A 15659-nucleotide genomic window follows, 5' to 3' on the forward strand; every position below is an offset into this window, starting at 1 on the left:
ACATCCAATGAATTTATGAATTTGATACCATTCTATATATGGTTAAATCTAAATGTAAAAATATTGCCTAAATTACAAGAAATATATACATACAGAAAGAACTACTTTGTTAACATATTAAAAAATTTATATAAGATATAGATCTGAAAATGATTTTTTTGGACTATCAAAATAATTTATAGGAAATTCAGAGTAATGCTGCAAAAAATTTTGATATTCTGCTAACAACCAACTTGAGTGTCCTATAGAATTATTTTGATAAACAAACAAAATTATTTTCAAATCTGTATTTATTTGAATTTTTAGATGCTTTAACAAAACATTCTTTTTCGTATAGAAAAGTCTTACATATAACACAGATCATTATTAAGTGTCAAATACAGTTATGAAAACAGCATTTAAAATCTGAAGTTATGAAGTTCAGAATGCAAACTAAGCCTCTGCTTTGTGATGATTAATAGAGAAAGGTTTAAAGATTAAAATTTTTTTTATTACAGGGTTCAAGGTTCAAGATTTTTTTACTATTTTAGAATTTAGAACTTCACTATTAAATTCGTAATGTCATATTGTATTCAATTTAAGTTATTTAATCATTTCTACATCGCCACTTGTACTTACAATATGTTAATTTAACTAAAATAATATAATTAAATAATTTAACTTAAAAAAATGTATTAAATTTGATTTAAATTTAGTTTATTATTTATTAAGTGCATCATACGTTAATATGGATTTTGATTTAAACATAGAAATAGATTATTTCATATTTTGACACATATGAAAGTTAAATAATAATATGTTATTTAACTCAAGGAACTAGGTTATTATTGTTCCCTATCTAACAATATATGTAATGCATATTTTTAATTTTTTAGTGGAAAAAATTAAATCATTTTATATATAAATTTTTTCTAAATAGATTGAATCGACATCAACATCAACATCTCAAGAGAAATCAGTATGAAAGGTGAAAATATGAAGATGATGTAGATAATATTTCGATTTATTATTAAACGTGCCTACATGATACAAATCAGGGAACAACACAATCTCGTTATCACTTTATGACGTAGTAAATATGTTTTGTCCTTTGCGTGTACGTGATGAAAGTCTAATAATTATTACACCTTATCTATAGGAGATGGGATTAATTTAACGATGTTCAGATTCGGTACACAGACTATCACAAAGTTGATTGCTGGTTCGGGTTCGTACATGGGTGTTTCTAAAATGATCACAGCCGCGAGCTGAACAACATAAAAAGTAACACATCCAAAAGCATCTTTTTACTTCCATATCACTATGCCTGTGATTTTTTACGATATTCTCTACGGATTATTTCTCCTTGGAAAACGCCGTCGATATCAATAACTCGCGATACGCATGAAACGTGATTTAAATCCGTCATATTTTTCCTACGCTTATCTCATTTTATTTCTGCTTGTTTATTTTGCGCGAACATCGACTTTTAATTCCATCATGAACATCAATACGCTAGAATTAAGAAAATTAGTGCTATCATGCTCGACTCGATATTAGAATATATCAACATATATTTGAGATGTGAATGTCGATCACATATCAAAATTTATAGAACAGCTCGAAGCAAATCCTCAGAATTCACAGATTCCAATTATTTTAATCGAAGACATTTCGGCTCGTACGAGGCTCAATCCTTTAAATTCTCGACGTCGTCTTCCTTTCGTTACTGAATCACAGAGAGTCGATCCCAATTCCATCTTGCCAAGATAAAAAATACGAAGTTAATGCCGCGTTAACGCAATTTAGAATGCACCCTGTACGCGTAGCATCATTTAAGAATCATTTAAGAAATACGAGTCGCTCAATGACCACGAGAATACTATTCTTTTTTTCCATTTTTTTTCTTTCTTTCTCTCTCGCTCTCTCTTTACACCTTATTATACAAATACAACGAGACACCGTGTAATTCTTATATCTTCTTCACATATTAAGAATATATTCCTAGGTACTCTGCGAGGACGCGCGACCGTCCGTAAAGCAATCCGTTGACCCTCGCGGGGCGGCGGCACGCAAATAAACGTGCTTAAAGCAAACTTAATTAAGTGATAATTGGCGAACGCGAAATTCCAGCCGAGAGATAATTGTTGCACGAGAGAATTCGCACGCCGGCGTCGCACGGGACCACCTGAACGGACATTTACGCCTCGCACGTCATCGTCGTATCTCGATTTCGGTTTATCACTCTCTAACTGCGCTATGAATATATTTATATATATATTTATTTATTTATATATATAGAATGCATTACGAACTCACCACGCGGCTCACAGCCGCGTGTGACAGACACCAAAGCACATGCAAAATAACTCAAATGTAAAACAACAGTGCGCGATTTCTCGTCAGCTCATCTCTTCATCCCTTTCCCCCTCTTTATCATAAATAGAATAAATTATACCTCTTTATGTACAAATGGTACTTCCTCTTGAGTGTTTGTGCTTACGTAGGCCTGCACTCTCGCCGCGCGTTTAGCGTTAAGAATCAATTATGTCGATAACGCTAAATCGCGCTAAATTTTATGCCTTACTTCTACCAGTCTACTCTTTTCAGCTAAATTTCTTGTGGTTCATATTTTCTCTTTTTTACGTAGAGAAAAAATGAGGAGAAATGAACAGTGCAAGAAGTTCAACTAAAATGAACAGATCTCATAATACATTACTACGGAAATGTCGAGAAAGAATTCTGATAAGCTTTGACGCGATCGGTGCCAAAATCAATGGCGCAACGGACCTTAATTGTGCTTTTTTTATGTTATTAAAGAAAAAGATTTGCGAGAAGCAAAATAAAGGAAAACGTAGCGCTAAACGCACGATGAGCTATTGTTCTTAAATTTACAATACTTGTCCGCTTCTAACTTGTGCAGATCTTTCGCGATGATTGTTTGACAGAACGGCGATGATCGAACTTTGCCTTTTCCATTGTATCAAAATATATCAAAATGCGAAACTAGAACAACCGATGGGGTTTTCTATTTTCTCAAGTTGCAGAGCAATATCGGTTGTCGTAGTTTCGATATACGAATATTATTCTGCGCAACAATAAAAATCTGCGGGATGCATTAAAACTTTCCTGAATGTATTTAAGTATACAGGATGTCTGGTAATAACCACATAATCTTTCGAGAGCAGATAGAATAGATTAAACTGAGTCGAAAACTCTTTCACTGTTTTGCAATGTTTGCAATTTTTTTTTTAGTTATCCAATGAGCAGAATCGTCTAAAGTCGAAGTATAAAACAACTTTAAAATATCTTTAATGGGCTTTCTACAATAAATCATTATATTTAAGCTTTAAGCCTTAAGCCATGAAAATTTGATCAATCACAATTGAATGTGAGAAGAATAATTGACTGATTGATCAATTTCTTACGGCTTAAGACTTAAAGCTTAGGTAATGACTTATTGTAGAAAGAAACTAAAAAAAATTGCGAAAATTGCAAAACAATAGAGAACTTTTCAACTTAGTTCAGTCTGTTCTATCTGCTCACAAGAGATTATATGATCATTATCGGACCCGGTATACAAAATGTTCGTGAATTAGTGATACAATCGGGAAGGGAATTATGCTGTACAAAAAAATAAGTCGAAAACGTAAAAAATTTTTTATAAGCTTTGTTTTCGAGAAAAAGAATTGATAGGGAGCGAGAAGTGACGCGTTTCTCTCGAATAATCAACTTATGATTTGTGATTCCGAGTTCTTTCCTCGAAAACAAAGTCTCGTATAGAAAAATTTTATTTTACGTTTTCGATATTTTTTGATATAAAATCTTTCCGGTTATACTATCAGTTCACAAATTATTTTGTATAAGGAAATCCTAAAATGACAGAATTATCAACATTACTAGTTAAAAAATTTTTCAAATTGATTATGCAGATTGCAAATTCTTTTACACAATTAAAATATTCACAGAAAAGATGATCGATTTAACAAGAAGACCGAAAAAATTAAAAAGTTACAATACTAAATATACCCAATTTTTTAACCTTTTTCGATTTTCTTAAAAATTTAACCAATTCGGAGAACTATCCAACCTGTAGTATCGGTAACTTCGTCACTTTAGCATCTCTATAAGCTGATTTTCTTAAAATTACAGAACATAAACTAAAATTCTTTGCCTCTTCCTTTCTTATATGAAATATTTAGAAGTTATCTCAATAAAATATATATAACAATCACGAAGAGAAAATACAAGATGCATTCTGAGAATATCTTGGGCCCTATAGTGAAAATATATGTGGCGACAGTTACGTGAGTCTGAAAAATATTTTCCAAGATACCTCTTTTACATGTAATATCTCAAGGATATTATACATGATTTCTCAACACGATGAGATCCCGCGGATTTTTTTTCGCCGTGCGGAATTAACATCGATTTGTCCTACGATGGCCTGCGTATAGTAAAAATAAAACACGTGTGCCTCGAACACCACGCGCATCCGCTAAAAAATTAATAATATTCATTCACTGCTTTAGCAAACAACGCCGAAATACGCGGTTCTACAGCGCTACAAAACGAGAACGCCTGAACGCTTTTGCCTCGGTGATTATGCAATATGTAAAATAGATCATTTGTGTTTGCTTATTCCGCGGGGAGAGAACGCTCTAGTAACGTTACATTGCGACATGCGAATGTACGGTCATCGTCGGGAAACGCTCGCCGTCCGTTCACACGAGATATATTTCATTGTTATATATGGCACTGGATATCAGCGTGATATTGCCTGTAGTACTATCCTCGCATAAATGCATCTCGTACTTGGTACAAAAAATCGAGGATTTTCTAGTCTTCTTGCATGTTTAAAAATGCGATCTCACGATGGGCGTACACTTCGACAGTATCGAGAGAAGAATGCCTTTCTCTTTCCACTCCTCTTTTTCAGTTAGTTCAGTTCTTTTTCTCACACTATCGTCGGTACTTAAAGAATGTTCGCCCACTTTCCTGAAGCGCACAACTCTGGTAGTCCGCGTCTTATATATTTATGTAACTATTATCTTTTCTTGTAAACAAAGGCCACGTAAATGCAAAAATCTACTGCAATACTAAGAGTACACGTAAAGAATATATCCCTCGAATGTCTCGACGAATTAAACGACATTCGCGGACAAAAGTACGTTGGTTCTGCCATTATTTATTATTCAACTGACACCAAATAGCCGTTTAAAACGTGAGACATTACAAGAGAATCGACATTCGATCATTAACGAGCATTTGCTGAACTCTGTTTTAGCGCATCACTGTAAAACTGATTATCTGGACGTATTCCTATCAACGCGTCAATACGAATTTTTCAAACGGACATTTCTTGAAACTATGCTCTTCGTTTAAATCTTAAAACTAGTTACTAATACTTAGGCCTCACTAAGACAATTCGGCCTGCTGTTATGAGATCGACATTAGGGGAATGAATGTCCCGTTTGCGCGGGAGACACTCGCATGAATCGGTTTGCGATCTGCAATATAACAAAGACAAAACTAAGAATATATGTAAAAATGTATCAACATGCGATATTTACTTAATCGTTTGTCAACAAGAACTAACGCGCAATTTAAGTCATGGTAACAATTTATAATTTATAACAAAGTTACAAAAAAAAAAATAATAAGTTAAAATCAACCAAGAAATATTCAATACAAATAAGCGAAGACCACATTCTTAATAAATTCTTATTAAATTGTTTAATTTAATGTGTGACATTACATACTCCAGCTAAAGTTTAGAACCGACAAATAATCGGCGCACATTTTATTGGCAATTATAAGATCCACGCAAAAAATATTACTAATCAACATCCACTTTGACCGAATATGGTCTTTTTTGTTTATCTGTATTTAAAAAAAGTTTTTTTCAAAATAGAATTTAAATAATTGTAGTCCATTCATTTGAACAATTCGAACAAATTTGAAGTAATGGAAATTTTGTACTATTAAAGTATTATTAATTCATTATGTAATCTCAGTCTGTTAAATAAAAGATGTCTTAATATAAACTTTCCGATTTGGATCAATGTTGAATCAGATCAGTGGCTGATCACAGAATCGCGCGCGTATTGTCGCATCACTACATTCAATGTATATAAAGAGTGCCAATTTTTTGATTCGATACAATTTCTTTAAAAGAGTGTCACACGCGTCAATTGATCATTGTCTAAAAACATGGAATATGGCAGTTTGACATTAAAACGGAATTATCAAGTTTTCCACAAAGAACTGATATCATATCGATCTCGATATTAACTGGATGGACAAATGACAAAAAATTTCAAAAATTTCTTTTTGAAAATTATATAAAAGCAGGACTAATGACGTCTAACCCGCTGACTGCCATGCTCGCGCATGTATCTTACAACATATTTTCTGAGACAAAAGAATATAATTAGTGTGCAAAGAGTTAACGACAATTCGCTAATTTGCCTCCAAATAAGCGATTTTACAATGAAAGCGAAAGTAGGCTTTATACATACATTGCATAGAATGGCAGTGAACGCGTCAAGATATTTTTAAAAGTTTCAAGAGAGATGTCTGGTACTCTCTTTTTCCGTAGCTACGCTACATCCGTTTTAGCACAAGCTCTCCATTCGATTGCAAAATGGAAACAACAAATTCTAAATAAATATTCTATCCTACAGTCGATAGTCTCGTGCGAGATTCCAGCCTCTTTTTTTATATCGTGCATACATTAAATAGAACTAAGAATCCAAATTTCCTTAAATGCGGGTTTCAAATACGGCCTTACAGCAAGAATCGGCATGTAAACATCGGTTAAATTGAAAATGTCACGATCCATATAATCGTACTACATTCTAAGCAATTCCAAAAACAATGTGTACGGTGTTCCACACATATCTTTTTTTTCTTTTAGTGTCTCTTAATGGTTCCATTTTAAATTATATTATTATGTAATTTTTTAGGTTTTGTCATTTCTCTTACAATGCTTAAATGTTAAGTTGAGAAAATAATTTTTTTTTGTTTATATAACAAGCAAAATGTTCAACTCGTTTCTTCATAAATATTCAATTTTCCATAAGTCTTCTTTACGGGGCTCAATGGTTTCAGCAGAAACACTTAATTTGCACGTTTTATTTTATTTTTTTTTATTTTAGGTTCGTTCTTTTTCCCATTAGCGCGCGCGAAATGCATAATTCACTATTTACTCGAAAAAAAGTTTTCACTGGGTCCAGAACCATTGTACGTTAATTGTTATTTATTGTATTACGTCGAATGCTGAGCATGTTGTAACGCTAAGAGCATCCGTGGGAATCATCGGCTAGAAAGCACAAAGAATACTCTCTAATGTTCTTCAAAACGTTTTATAGTACGCTGAAACGTTTCTAGCTTGCTTTGGTTTCTTTCCAGTCAATTTCTCGATGTCACGCATACGAGAATCATTGCCAATTACAATCAGCAATCTTTTCCTCAAGTAACAGCCTCTGTTCGTTTTGTGTTCCTTTCTTCACGTTATTAAGCGAGGACTGTGTAAACCTTCTACCTGAGTATCGATTTGAGGACAATGTTGTGTATCAGGCGGTCCCCAATCGTGCAAATTTCCACTGTTAGCTAATCTGTGCGTAAGTCGATGTGCTATTGAGAAACCTCCGCTACCTTCCAACTGTGTTAGAACTATGATAACTTGTCTGAAATAAATGTATCAATGTAAAATTTGTTTATGCTGATCAAAAACGAAATTTAATTAATTGTATCTTACCTGTGAAGGGGAGGAACACTATCGGCAGTTCTGAGTTGTCCTCTCGTGGACACGACATTATAGCTTTCATGGCAGTCGCATTTTACATGAATCCATTTATTTACATGACGATTTTCAACCATTACCACTAATCCGGCCCATCCTTTAGTTAAATAATATGCAGTCATGCCTTCTCTGCCCTATTAGTGTTAAATATTCATATTGTTAGAGATTTAATATTTATATTGTTAGAGTAAGTTTATGTAAATTTTATATCAATATAAATGTAGATGTCAGTATAAATTTTAGAGATAACTGCTTTACGAATTATTCAAAATACGACGTAATGACTTACTTCGTGCCGTTGTCCTTTAGCTAATGTTAGACTTATGATAGCATCGGCTAAGACAAAAGCAGGTGGTGATATTTGCTCAACGAGAAGTCTCTTTGAGCTATGTATAGCGAGAACGTATTCCGGATAACTAGATGTATCTTCCATTCCGGTGTGCCAATGATTAAAGGCTAGGCATACAACGATATACAAATCTCTTTCCAACATCTTGTGACAGCCGACAAAACCGCGTACTTGCCGTTTACTGTGTTCCACTAATCTACCAACTTCCGGAGCAGCCGGAGATCTCGTGCGAAAAACTACTACGCATAAGTCCAATTGAGATCGCTGCGATTTTTCTGAATTTCTAGAAAATAATATAATTATTAATATATTACATAATATGTTCATGTGTGCGAATCAGTTTAATTGCCTCACCTTTGACCCTCTTGGAACAATGTAAATTCCGTTTCGGTGGGTTCTAATACCGTCAAAAGGACGCACGATAAATGTCTGAGGGATGACAACGGAGGGAGAGTGCCGCGCAATCTCACTTCGCTCCATCCAACTCTTGTCTTACAGATGTCAATGCAATCGAAATATTTTAAAACGTCGTCAAAGGATATCCAAAAGACGCCATCTGAAGCACCGTGCGGCATAAGCATCTCTCGTAATTGCGGAGTCCATATAGGGCTGTCGTCTGACCAATCTCCTTTCCAACTATAATGACCCCAAGGATTGCGTAGTCGTAATAACCGTATTCCCTGCGTAATAATTACGTGACAGGTATACTTGTTTCAAATCAGATCAAATAAAGTGTCAAGCCAAGTGTGTACATCTCTAGCACTTACTTGTACATCACGGACATCGAGGACAGAATATGCATGTCTGAAATAGATGTTTTAAGAACAATCAATAAAAAAAAATAAAAGAAACGAAAATCGAATTTAGATACCATGAAATAATTAAGTTTTCAATTTACCTTGGCCTTAATCCTTTGCGCTGATATTCCTCCTCGTCAACTTTCATATTACCACCTCCACAGCTAGCACCCATTAAAAACATAGCCTGCCTCGAGGACAAGAGTTGTGCCCATATTAGGTCCCTATCGAGTTCGTCTTCGCTTGGCAATGCTGAAGGTTGTAAAGGCACGCTCTCACACGGGGCACCAGTTAATGTCGCTAGACCTTCTATAGCACGGCCGGACACTAAGGCCTCGTAACAGCCATGTATTTTAGCAACTGCTTTTTCAATTAGCGGTACCCAAAGCTGTTTTCTTTTTGCCTTCAATATAAGACGTATATGTTACTAATAATACATATGTGTCTAAATATAATAAATAATATAACGTATCTTTGTGTAGCATACAGACATATATACCTGAGAGTACACTAAGTGGCCTCTCTTATCACAGGGTAATAGATCATCAACGAGTACCGTCGTCCATTTTCCATCTTTACATAATCTAACTTGATAAGCACCTTCGGGACATGTCTCTTTCATGACCAAAACTCTTCTCACGAGCTCGTCACTCTCGGCCAAAACAGCCAAAGCCGACAATAACCAACAATTTCCTAAGACACCTTGCGAGATATCAGAAGGTAGGGGTGTCCTAAAGACAGCCCAAGGCAGTTTAGAATCGACACTTGAATCCACGTTAATTTGATGTGGTCTTCTCCACTGGACAACGTGATTATCTTTCGTATCCGTGGGATTATAGTACAGGGATTTCGGAGCAGGCGGGAACGAATCATCGACGAACGGTTCGTTTGTCTATAAGATAAATGAATGAACTGTTAAATCTCATTAATAATTTAGCATTACATATATCTACAATATGGTATCTAGATTTATGCTTTTTACCTCCTTGCAATATCGTACAATACGCTCCCACTTCTCCAGCGCATCTCTTTCCTCCAACTGCCTAAGATTCTCCATCACTACGCTCTCTTGCCGCTGTATTCTAAGAGTACTAGTGCCCGACTCGAGAAGCCTAGGTATCCCTCTATCTCCAGATGCTTGGGACAACGACTTCGAGCTTTGGCACATTTCGCAAATAGCAGTTGTACTCTTGTTTTCATATGTGCACAGTTTACATTGCCACTAAGTGAGCGAAAAAAAAAACCGTTAGAGATAAAAATTTTTTAATTTGCTTTGCAAACGGTCAGTAAGTAAAAAATAAAAAAACAAGAGAATGAATTAAAAATTGAGGCAAGAGCGACCCAAGCAAGAATTATTACGCTCTCGCCAATAATAAAATTTATTTTTTAGAATTTCAAAGAAAAAGATACAAATACTAACTTGAATATATGAAGGATCTCTAGTTCTCGAGTGCCTTTTATCACCTGCTGCTGACGAACCGTTTCTTCTTACAGAATTTCTGTGTCTCGGAGTAATTGCTTTGGAATTCGTCGGGGTTGAACAGAGTCTCGGGCTTGGACTCCGTTGGCCAAAGGCTCTATTGTCTTTCGGGACTTCTAGAAAGTCTGCTAACGTCTTGCAGGCGTTGCAGTTTTGCGTAGAAAGTGGATTCCTCAGCGTACACGAAGGGCACACCCAACTCTCTCCCTTTCGTAGAGTGGCATCTTCTAAATGCATAATGCTTTTCAGCTTCGAACCACAGCAAGCCTCGCACGTCGTTCTCGACGCGGCGTTCAATAGAGTGCACTTTTTGCATGTCCATACCGGTGACGGTGGATCAATTTGATCATCCAGATCAGATTCCGCCGTAGCCAGAGTGGCCGCTTTCGGTGGTATGTATCTTACGCTATCTCTTGATACCACGATCGGAGATTGTGCATGCGTCGGATAGTTACTCGTGTCCTTTGTGACAGTTATCAAACTAGGCTGTGTTAACGACGGGGGTGATCTTGACGAACCACAAATATCGCAACCACTGGACCACAGTGGGTTATATGCATAAGAACATTTTCTGCAGGTCCACATGCGCTTTAATGGGCTCACGTTCGATACTTCTCCCACCGGACTGGTTGCCTCGCTGTGCGCCTTTGTCGGTACCAGGCCTAACTTACTGCTCTGTTTCTTTGGCAATGGGGGCGGTATGTCGGGATCCGTAATCCCGATGTAGGAATACTTTGGTCTCGAGTTGAAGCCAATGGAATGAGGCGGCACGGCGGGCGGTTCCTCGTCATTCAAACTCCTACGGTTAACAGTCTTCTTCTGTGTCGCATTCGTGACCGAGTCGGCATCCGAGAAGGATCTCCTGTAAGACAGGGGTCCAGCAGACGATAATGCGCGTGGTACCCAAGCTGGTACACTGATAACCACTCCGCTACAAGGCGCGGGACTTCTAGGGGCGTCGCACGCCTCGCATTGCTCCAAACCGGGCGCATTGTCCAGGGTGCAATTGTCACAGCTCCATAAGCCATCATCCTGGCGTGTTTCCGGTACCACTAGGCTCGTAGGTCGTTGTACCATATGTTCCGATAATTTTTGAACAACAGAACCGTTCGACAGCGAACGACTGACTTTAGACTTAACCCGCTCATACATAGAAGGACTATGTCGTTTTGGAGAACGTTGAGAGGTATCGCTATTATCGGTGAACGGAAGCGTAGTAGACTCCATTGTTCCAATTGACGGTAAGATCCAGTCTTTATGATGCCCTCTTCCTCTGTCGCTTCGACTTATGCTCGTCAACTGTGCCATGCCTGGAAAAATTTTGAAGCAACAAATTTCAATGATTTGGAATATTTTATTAACAATTTCTACAATGATCGTTTTACGTGACACTCACCTGTATTATTAATTTTAACATTGTTACCGGAGTCACTCTTGCTAACACTCCCATCTAGGACATTGGCCAAAAGTCCAGATGTGATTTTAAGACGATTCTCTTTATGCAGATTAATTTTTTTACTCTTGCGTGCGCCAATCTGCTTTCCATCGTTTTGAGCTATTGACGCATTAGCATCGCAAGCAGCACAGATCAATGAGCTGCAATTATTGTCCAATAGACATCGAATACAAGTCCACTGTGTAGCTAAAGAAGGTAAGGATGAAAAACGCTTCAGCGATTTCCTATCGGATGAGTTACCATCCAACGAACAACAATGAGAATTCTTCCTTATATCAGCTGCAGACAAGTGTCTCTCAAAACTGCAATTTTATAGGAATACATATAAGAATATACAGAATGTTTATTCTCAATGAAGATAAAATTTATATATCAGAATAAGAAAATATACTTTGAAAATTGTTTCTAAACTATTTGACATCTGAAAGAAATTAATAAAAAAAATCTCAATCAATGTTTATTGCAAACTGCATTTTCACAAGCAATATCAGCTGTTAATGTAGTATTAATTTAAGTCTGCAATCTATTTTAAATTTGAGATTTATTCTATATATAAGGTAGGTATACCTTGGTACAAGGTAGGTATACTTAATATATAAAAGAAAGTTTAAAGAAATATAAAAGAAAGTTAAAAGAAAGTTTTATTTAAACTCAAATACCGATTCAATTCTTTCAATCAATGTAAACATGACACAAGGGAATTGATATCATATTTTGTGATAAAAGTACGGTATCTTGACAAACAACTACTCATATCGAGCGATAGGATTGTCTTGGAGCACATGCTAAAAAAAACACATAGGGAAAAAAAGGAGAATGAAATGATAATCCTTACCCTTGAGAAACGGTGATGGATCGGGACTGGTCAACGGATAGCGTCTCTGTCAAATTACGCGCTACCAATCGGTCTGCCCTCGGCGGTGGCGTCGGCGGCGTCGATTCCCCGGAGGAGGTCTCCCTCCTCGCGGAACACTCTTCGTCCTCGCGTCTCCTCGTCGAGCGTCCCGCGCGATTCCCCGCGTGCGTCTCTTTTCCTCCCCCCTGACTTGCGTTGCCGCTATGCTCCGCGGTTATGCTCGTGGCATGGTCCTGCCTGCGATCGAGACTGGTTTTCTCGTCGCTCCTGAGTCGCGTCAGCCCGCACCTGGCGCATCTCGCACTCTCCGTCGGATTTATCAGGGCGCACTCCGAGCAATGCCATTGCAGCACCGACGCGATCGAGCCCATTCTCCACGCGTAGTCATGGCTCCCCCGCTGCGCCGCTCTATATTACCACTGTCGCGACCACGGACACGACGACGTCGACGACGGCGTCAACGGCGGCGGGCTACGACGGCGGCGACGGTGGTGGTGGTGGTGGAGGTGGTAGTGGCGGCTGCTGTTGCTGCTGCTGCACACAGAGCCGGCACCGCATACACGACGGGGGCGGCAACTTCGATCCTCGTTCACGATTTTGACTCTTGTTCGCTGTCCGCGCGAAATTCTCCAATCTCCAGCACTTCTTGACGCTCGCGCTCTCCGTCGTCACACGCTGCACGACGGGAGGGACGCCGCGACGCGACGCGACGCGACGCGAGGCGACGCGACGTGACGTGATGCGACACGACGCGACGTGACGTGACGCAACGCGACGCGACGACGCGGCCGCCGGCGGATGGCGGTTAACGACGGCGATCAACGGTGCCGCGAGACGCGTCCTCCTCGTCGTCGTCGTCGCGAGGATGTCGCCGTCGTCGATCGCGACAAGAGCCCGCCGTTCTTTGTCATATGTTCCGCGACAGCCATCTTTCCCGTCGGGATCCCCTACCTCGCGAACTATCTTCCTGCCCCCTCTATTCTCTCATCATCATGACCTCGCAGGAACGGTGCGAGATTACTCATCGCCCCGAATAATTGGTTTTTCAGAGAACTAACTGTGGATGCTTGCCAGCAAGGGACACAGACGACGCAGTGTGACACTGTGAATCATTACATTCTCGATTATTTCTCAATGTTAAACGAAGATAAAATGATCATTGTGTCTTGCTGGAAAACGCCAACAATTATTTTAAATAAAATTGTACCGTGAATTTCAAGATTAATTACGTTTACATGGAATATTTACGTATTGTTTACGTTAGATTTACACAAATCTTTTTCAATCCAATTACACAAATCTTTTTATAACCAATGCAAGCAATATATGTGTAAATTATTATGTGAATTGAATAATATAATATAGAAAGAAGTAATTGAATTTTATAATAATTGTTAATATAGCTAACTTTAATTTTTTAATGATAAATAAAAATTATTAAGAATTAGAAATTTAATACCTCACACAACACAAACCTCCAAGGAATAAAAAATATCGTCATGTTTTTTGAACATCCTAAGGATGTTCGTAGGATATAAAGTATATATGCTGTATAGATACCTGCAAATAATAAAGAATAATAGATTTCAATGATCCATTGTTTATATAGATACGTAAAAGATAGTTTACATTATATGTAGAGTAAATTATTATTTTTTTATGTAAACACAATTCCGTTTCAATATCTTTTGACAAATTTCAGTTCTGTTCATGTATATACAGACAACTACATTGGTAATCAAGCATTCCGTCGCAATGTCTGCATTTGTTTTGACCTGTACTGTTTTATATTTAAATACATAATACAGTAAGAAAAAAAGTTTGCAATTATCATAATTTATAGTAGTGGAAGAAGACTCATTTTGTTTCCTAAGAATGCTGCAGTTTGTAATTTAATTTTATACTAAAAATGACTCAAAAATGTTTGTATTTTAATACTACATGTTTATTCCCAAGCAGAACCACAAGTCATTATGATATCAAAATGATGTCAAAATGATCTCAAAATGATCATTAAAAAAGTCATTTTTCAATTATTTTTTATTTATTTTAATCTTATTTTGACATTATTATGACTGTTCTGTTTAGAATTTTAATTAAAGACAATTTTAAATTGAAGAATTAAATGAATACGATATTAACTACATTAATCTCATATAGTCCTTTCATCAATATTGAATTTTATAATTTAACTATAATTTACGGTTATTTTCAGTGCCAACTGTAATATAACTCTATATATTTTTTGTGATAAAATTATAAATTATATTATTATTGTCACTAACGTTATAACAGTAATAACTAAAAAGATAGAGCTCCTAATCATAATTATTTTACCGTGTAATGTAAGTCACAAATACTCCAAAAAATGTTCTCTTAGTGTAATAGAAAACAATTAATTATGGTACGTAATAATAAACAATGATAATTTGATAAACAATTGTATGTTATTGTGGTAATACGTCTTTAGCTTGTCAAATACTTTTATTAATATGTAGATGTTTCTGTTCGAGCACGCGATTTGCATCCACTATGAAATTTTCGTGGATACATCACTGTGCATTTTAATTGCTACGCGCACTAGCGACATCTGTGAAAGAAATTTCGAAAGACTTGCAATTCGTATTGTAGCAATGATGACGAGGTGCTCACTAAGTCCCTGTGGCGCAGAGGATAGCGCGTTGGACTTCTAATCCAAAGGTCGTGGGTTCGATCCCCACCAGGGATGGGACGCGAGCGGGATTTAAAAACCGTTTGTAGTTTTTTTTTACACGTGTCCTTTACGTTATCATTCAAATTGTGAAAACAGTTGAAAGTTAAATGACGAAAACGTTCAATCGTCAAGCTTATTATTACATTAACTTATTATTACGATACAAATATTATCGTGATAACGACGTAATATTTGGAAAACAATTGAATAACCTATAACAGC

The 15659-nt window shown here is 37.0% G+C and overlaps 1 protein-coding gene and 1 non-coding gene across 2 annotated transcripts; one reads left to right on the top strand and one right to left on the bottom strand.

The window, feature by feature from the left end:
- Positions 1–5918: 5918 nt before the first annotated feature.
- LOC108687971 (calpain-D-like) lies at positions 5919–13407 on the bottom strand. The gene is made up of 11 exons (XM_018194023.1): positions 12704–13407; positions 11809–12170; positions 10353–11722; positions 9915–10154; positions 9432–9824; positions 9034–9335; positions 8903–8939; positions 8490–8815; positions 8076–8418; positions 7742–7920; positions 5919–7670 (listed from the first exon to the last, which is right to left on the bottom strand). Exons 1-11 carry the CDS (start codon positions 13093–13095, stop codon positions 7490–7492), a joined length of 4125 nt encoding a protein of 1374 aa, XP_018049512.1. The 5' UTR covers positions 13096–13407; the 3' UTR covers positions 5919–7489.
- A 1972-nt stretch (positions 13408–15379) lies between these two features.
- Positions 15380–15452, top strand: Trnar-ucu. Its single transcript has one exon. It is a non-coding gene; the product is annotated as a tRNA-Arg (tRNA).
- The last annotated feature ends 207 nt before the right edge of the window (positions 15453–15659 follow it).

This window comes from Atta colombica, unplaced genomic scaffold, assembly GCF_001594045.1.
Source record: "Atta colombica isolate Treedump-2 unplaced genomic scaffold, Acol1.0 scaffold222, whole genome shotgun sequence".
Lineage (NCBI taxonomy): Eukaryota > Metazoa > Arthropoda > Insecta > Hymenoptera > Formicidae > Atta > Atta colombica.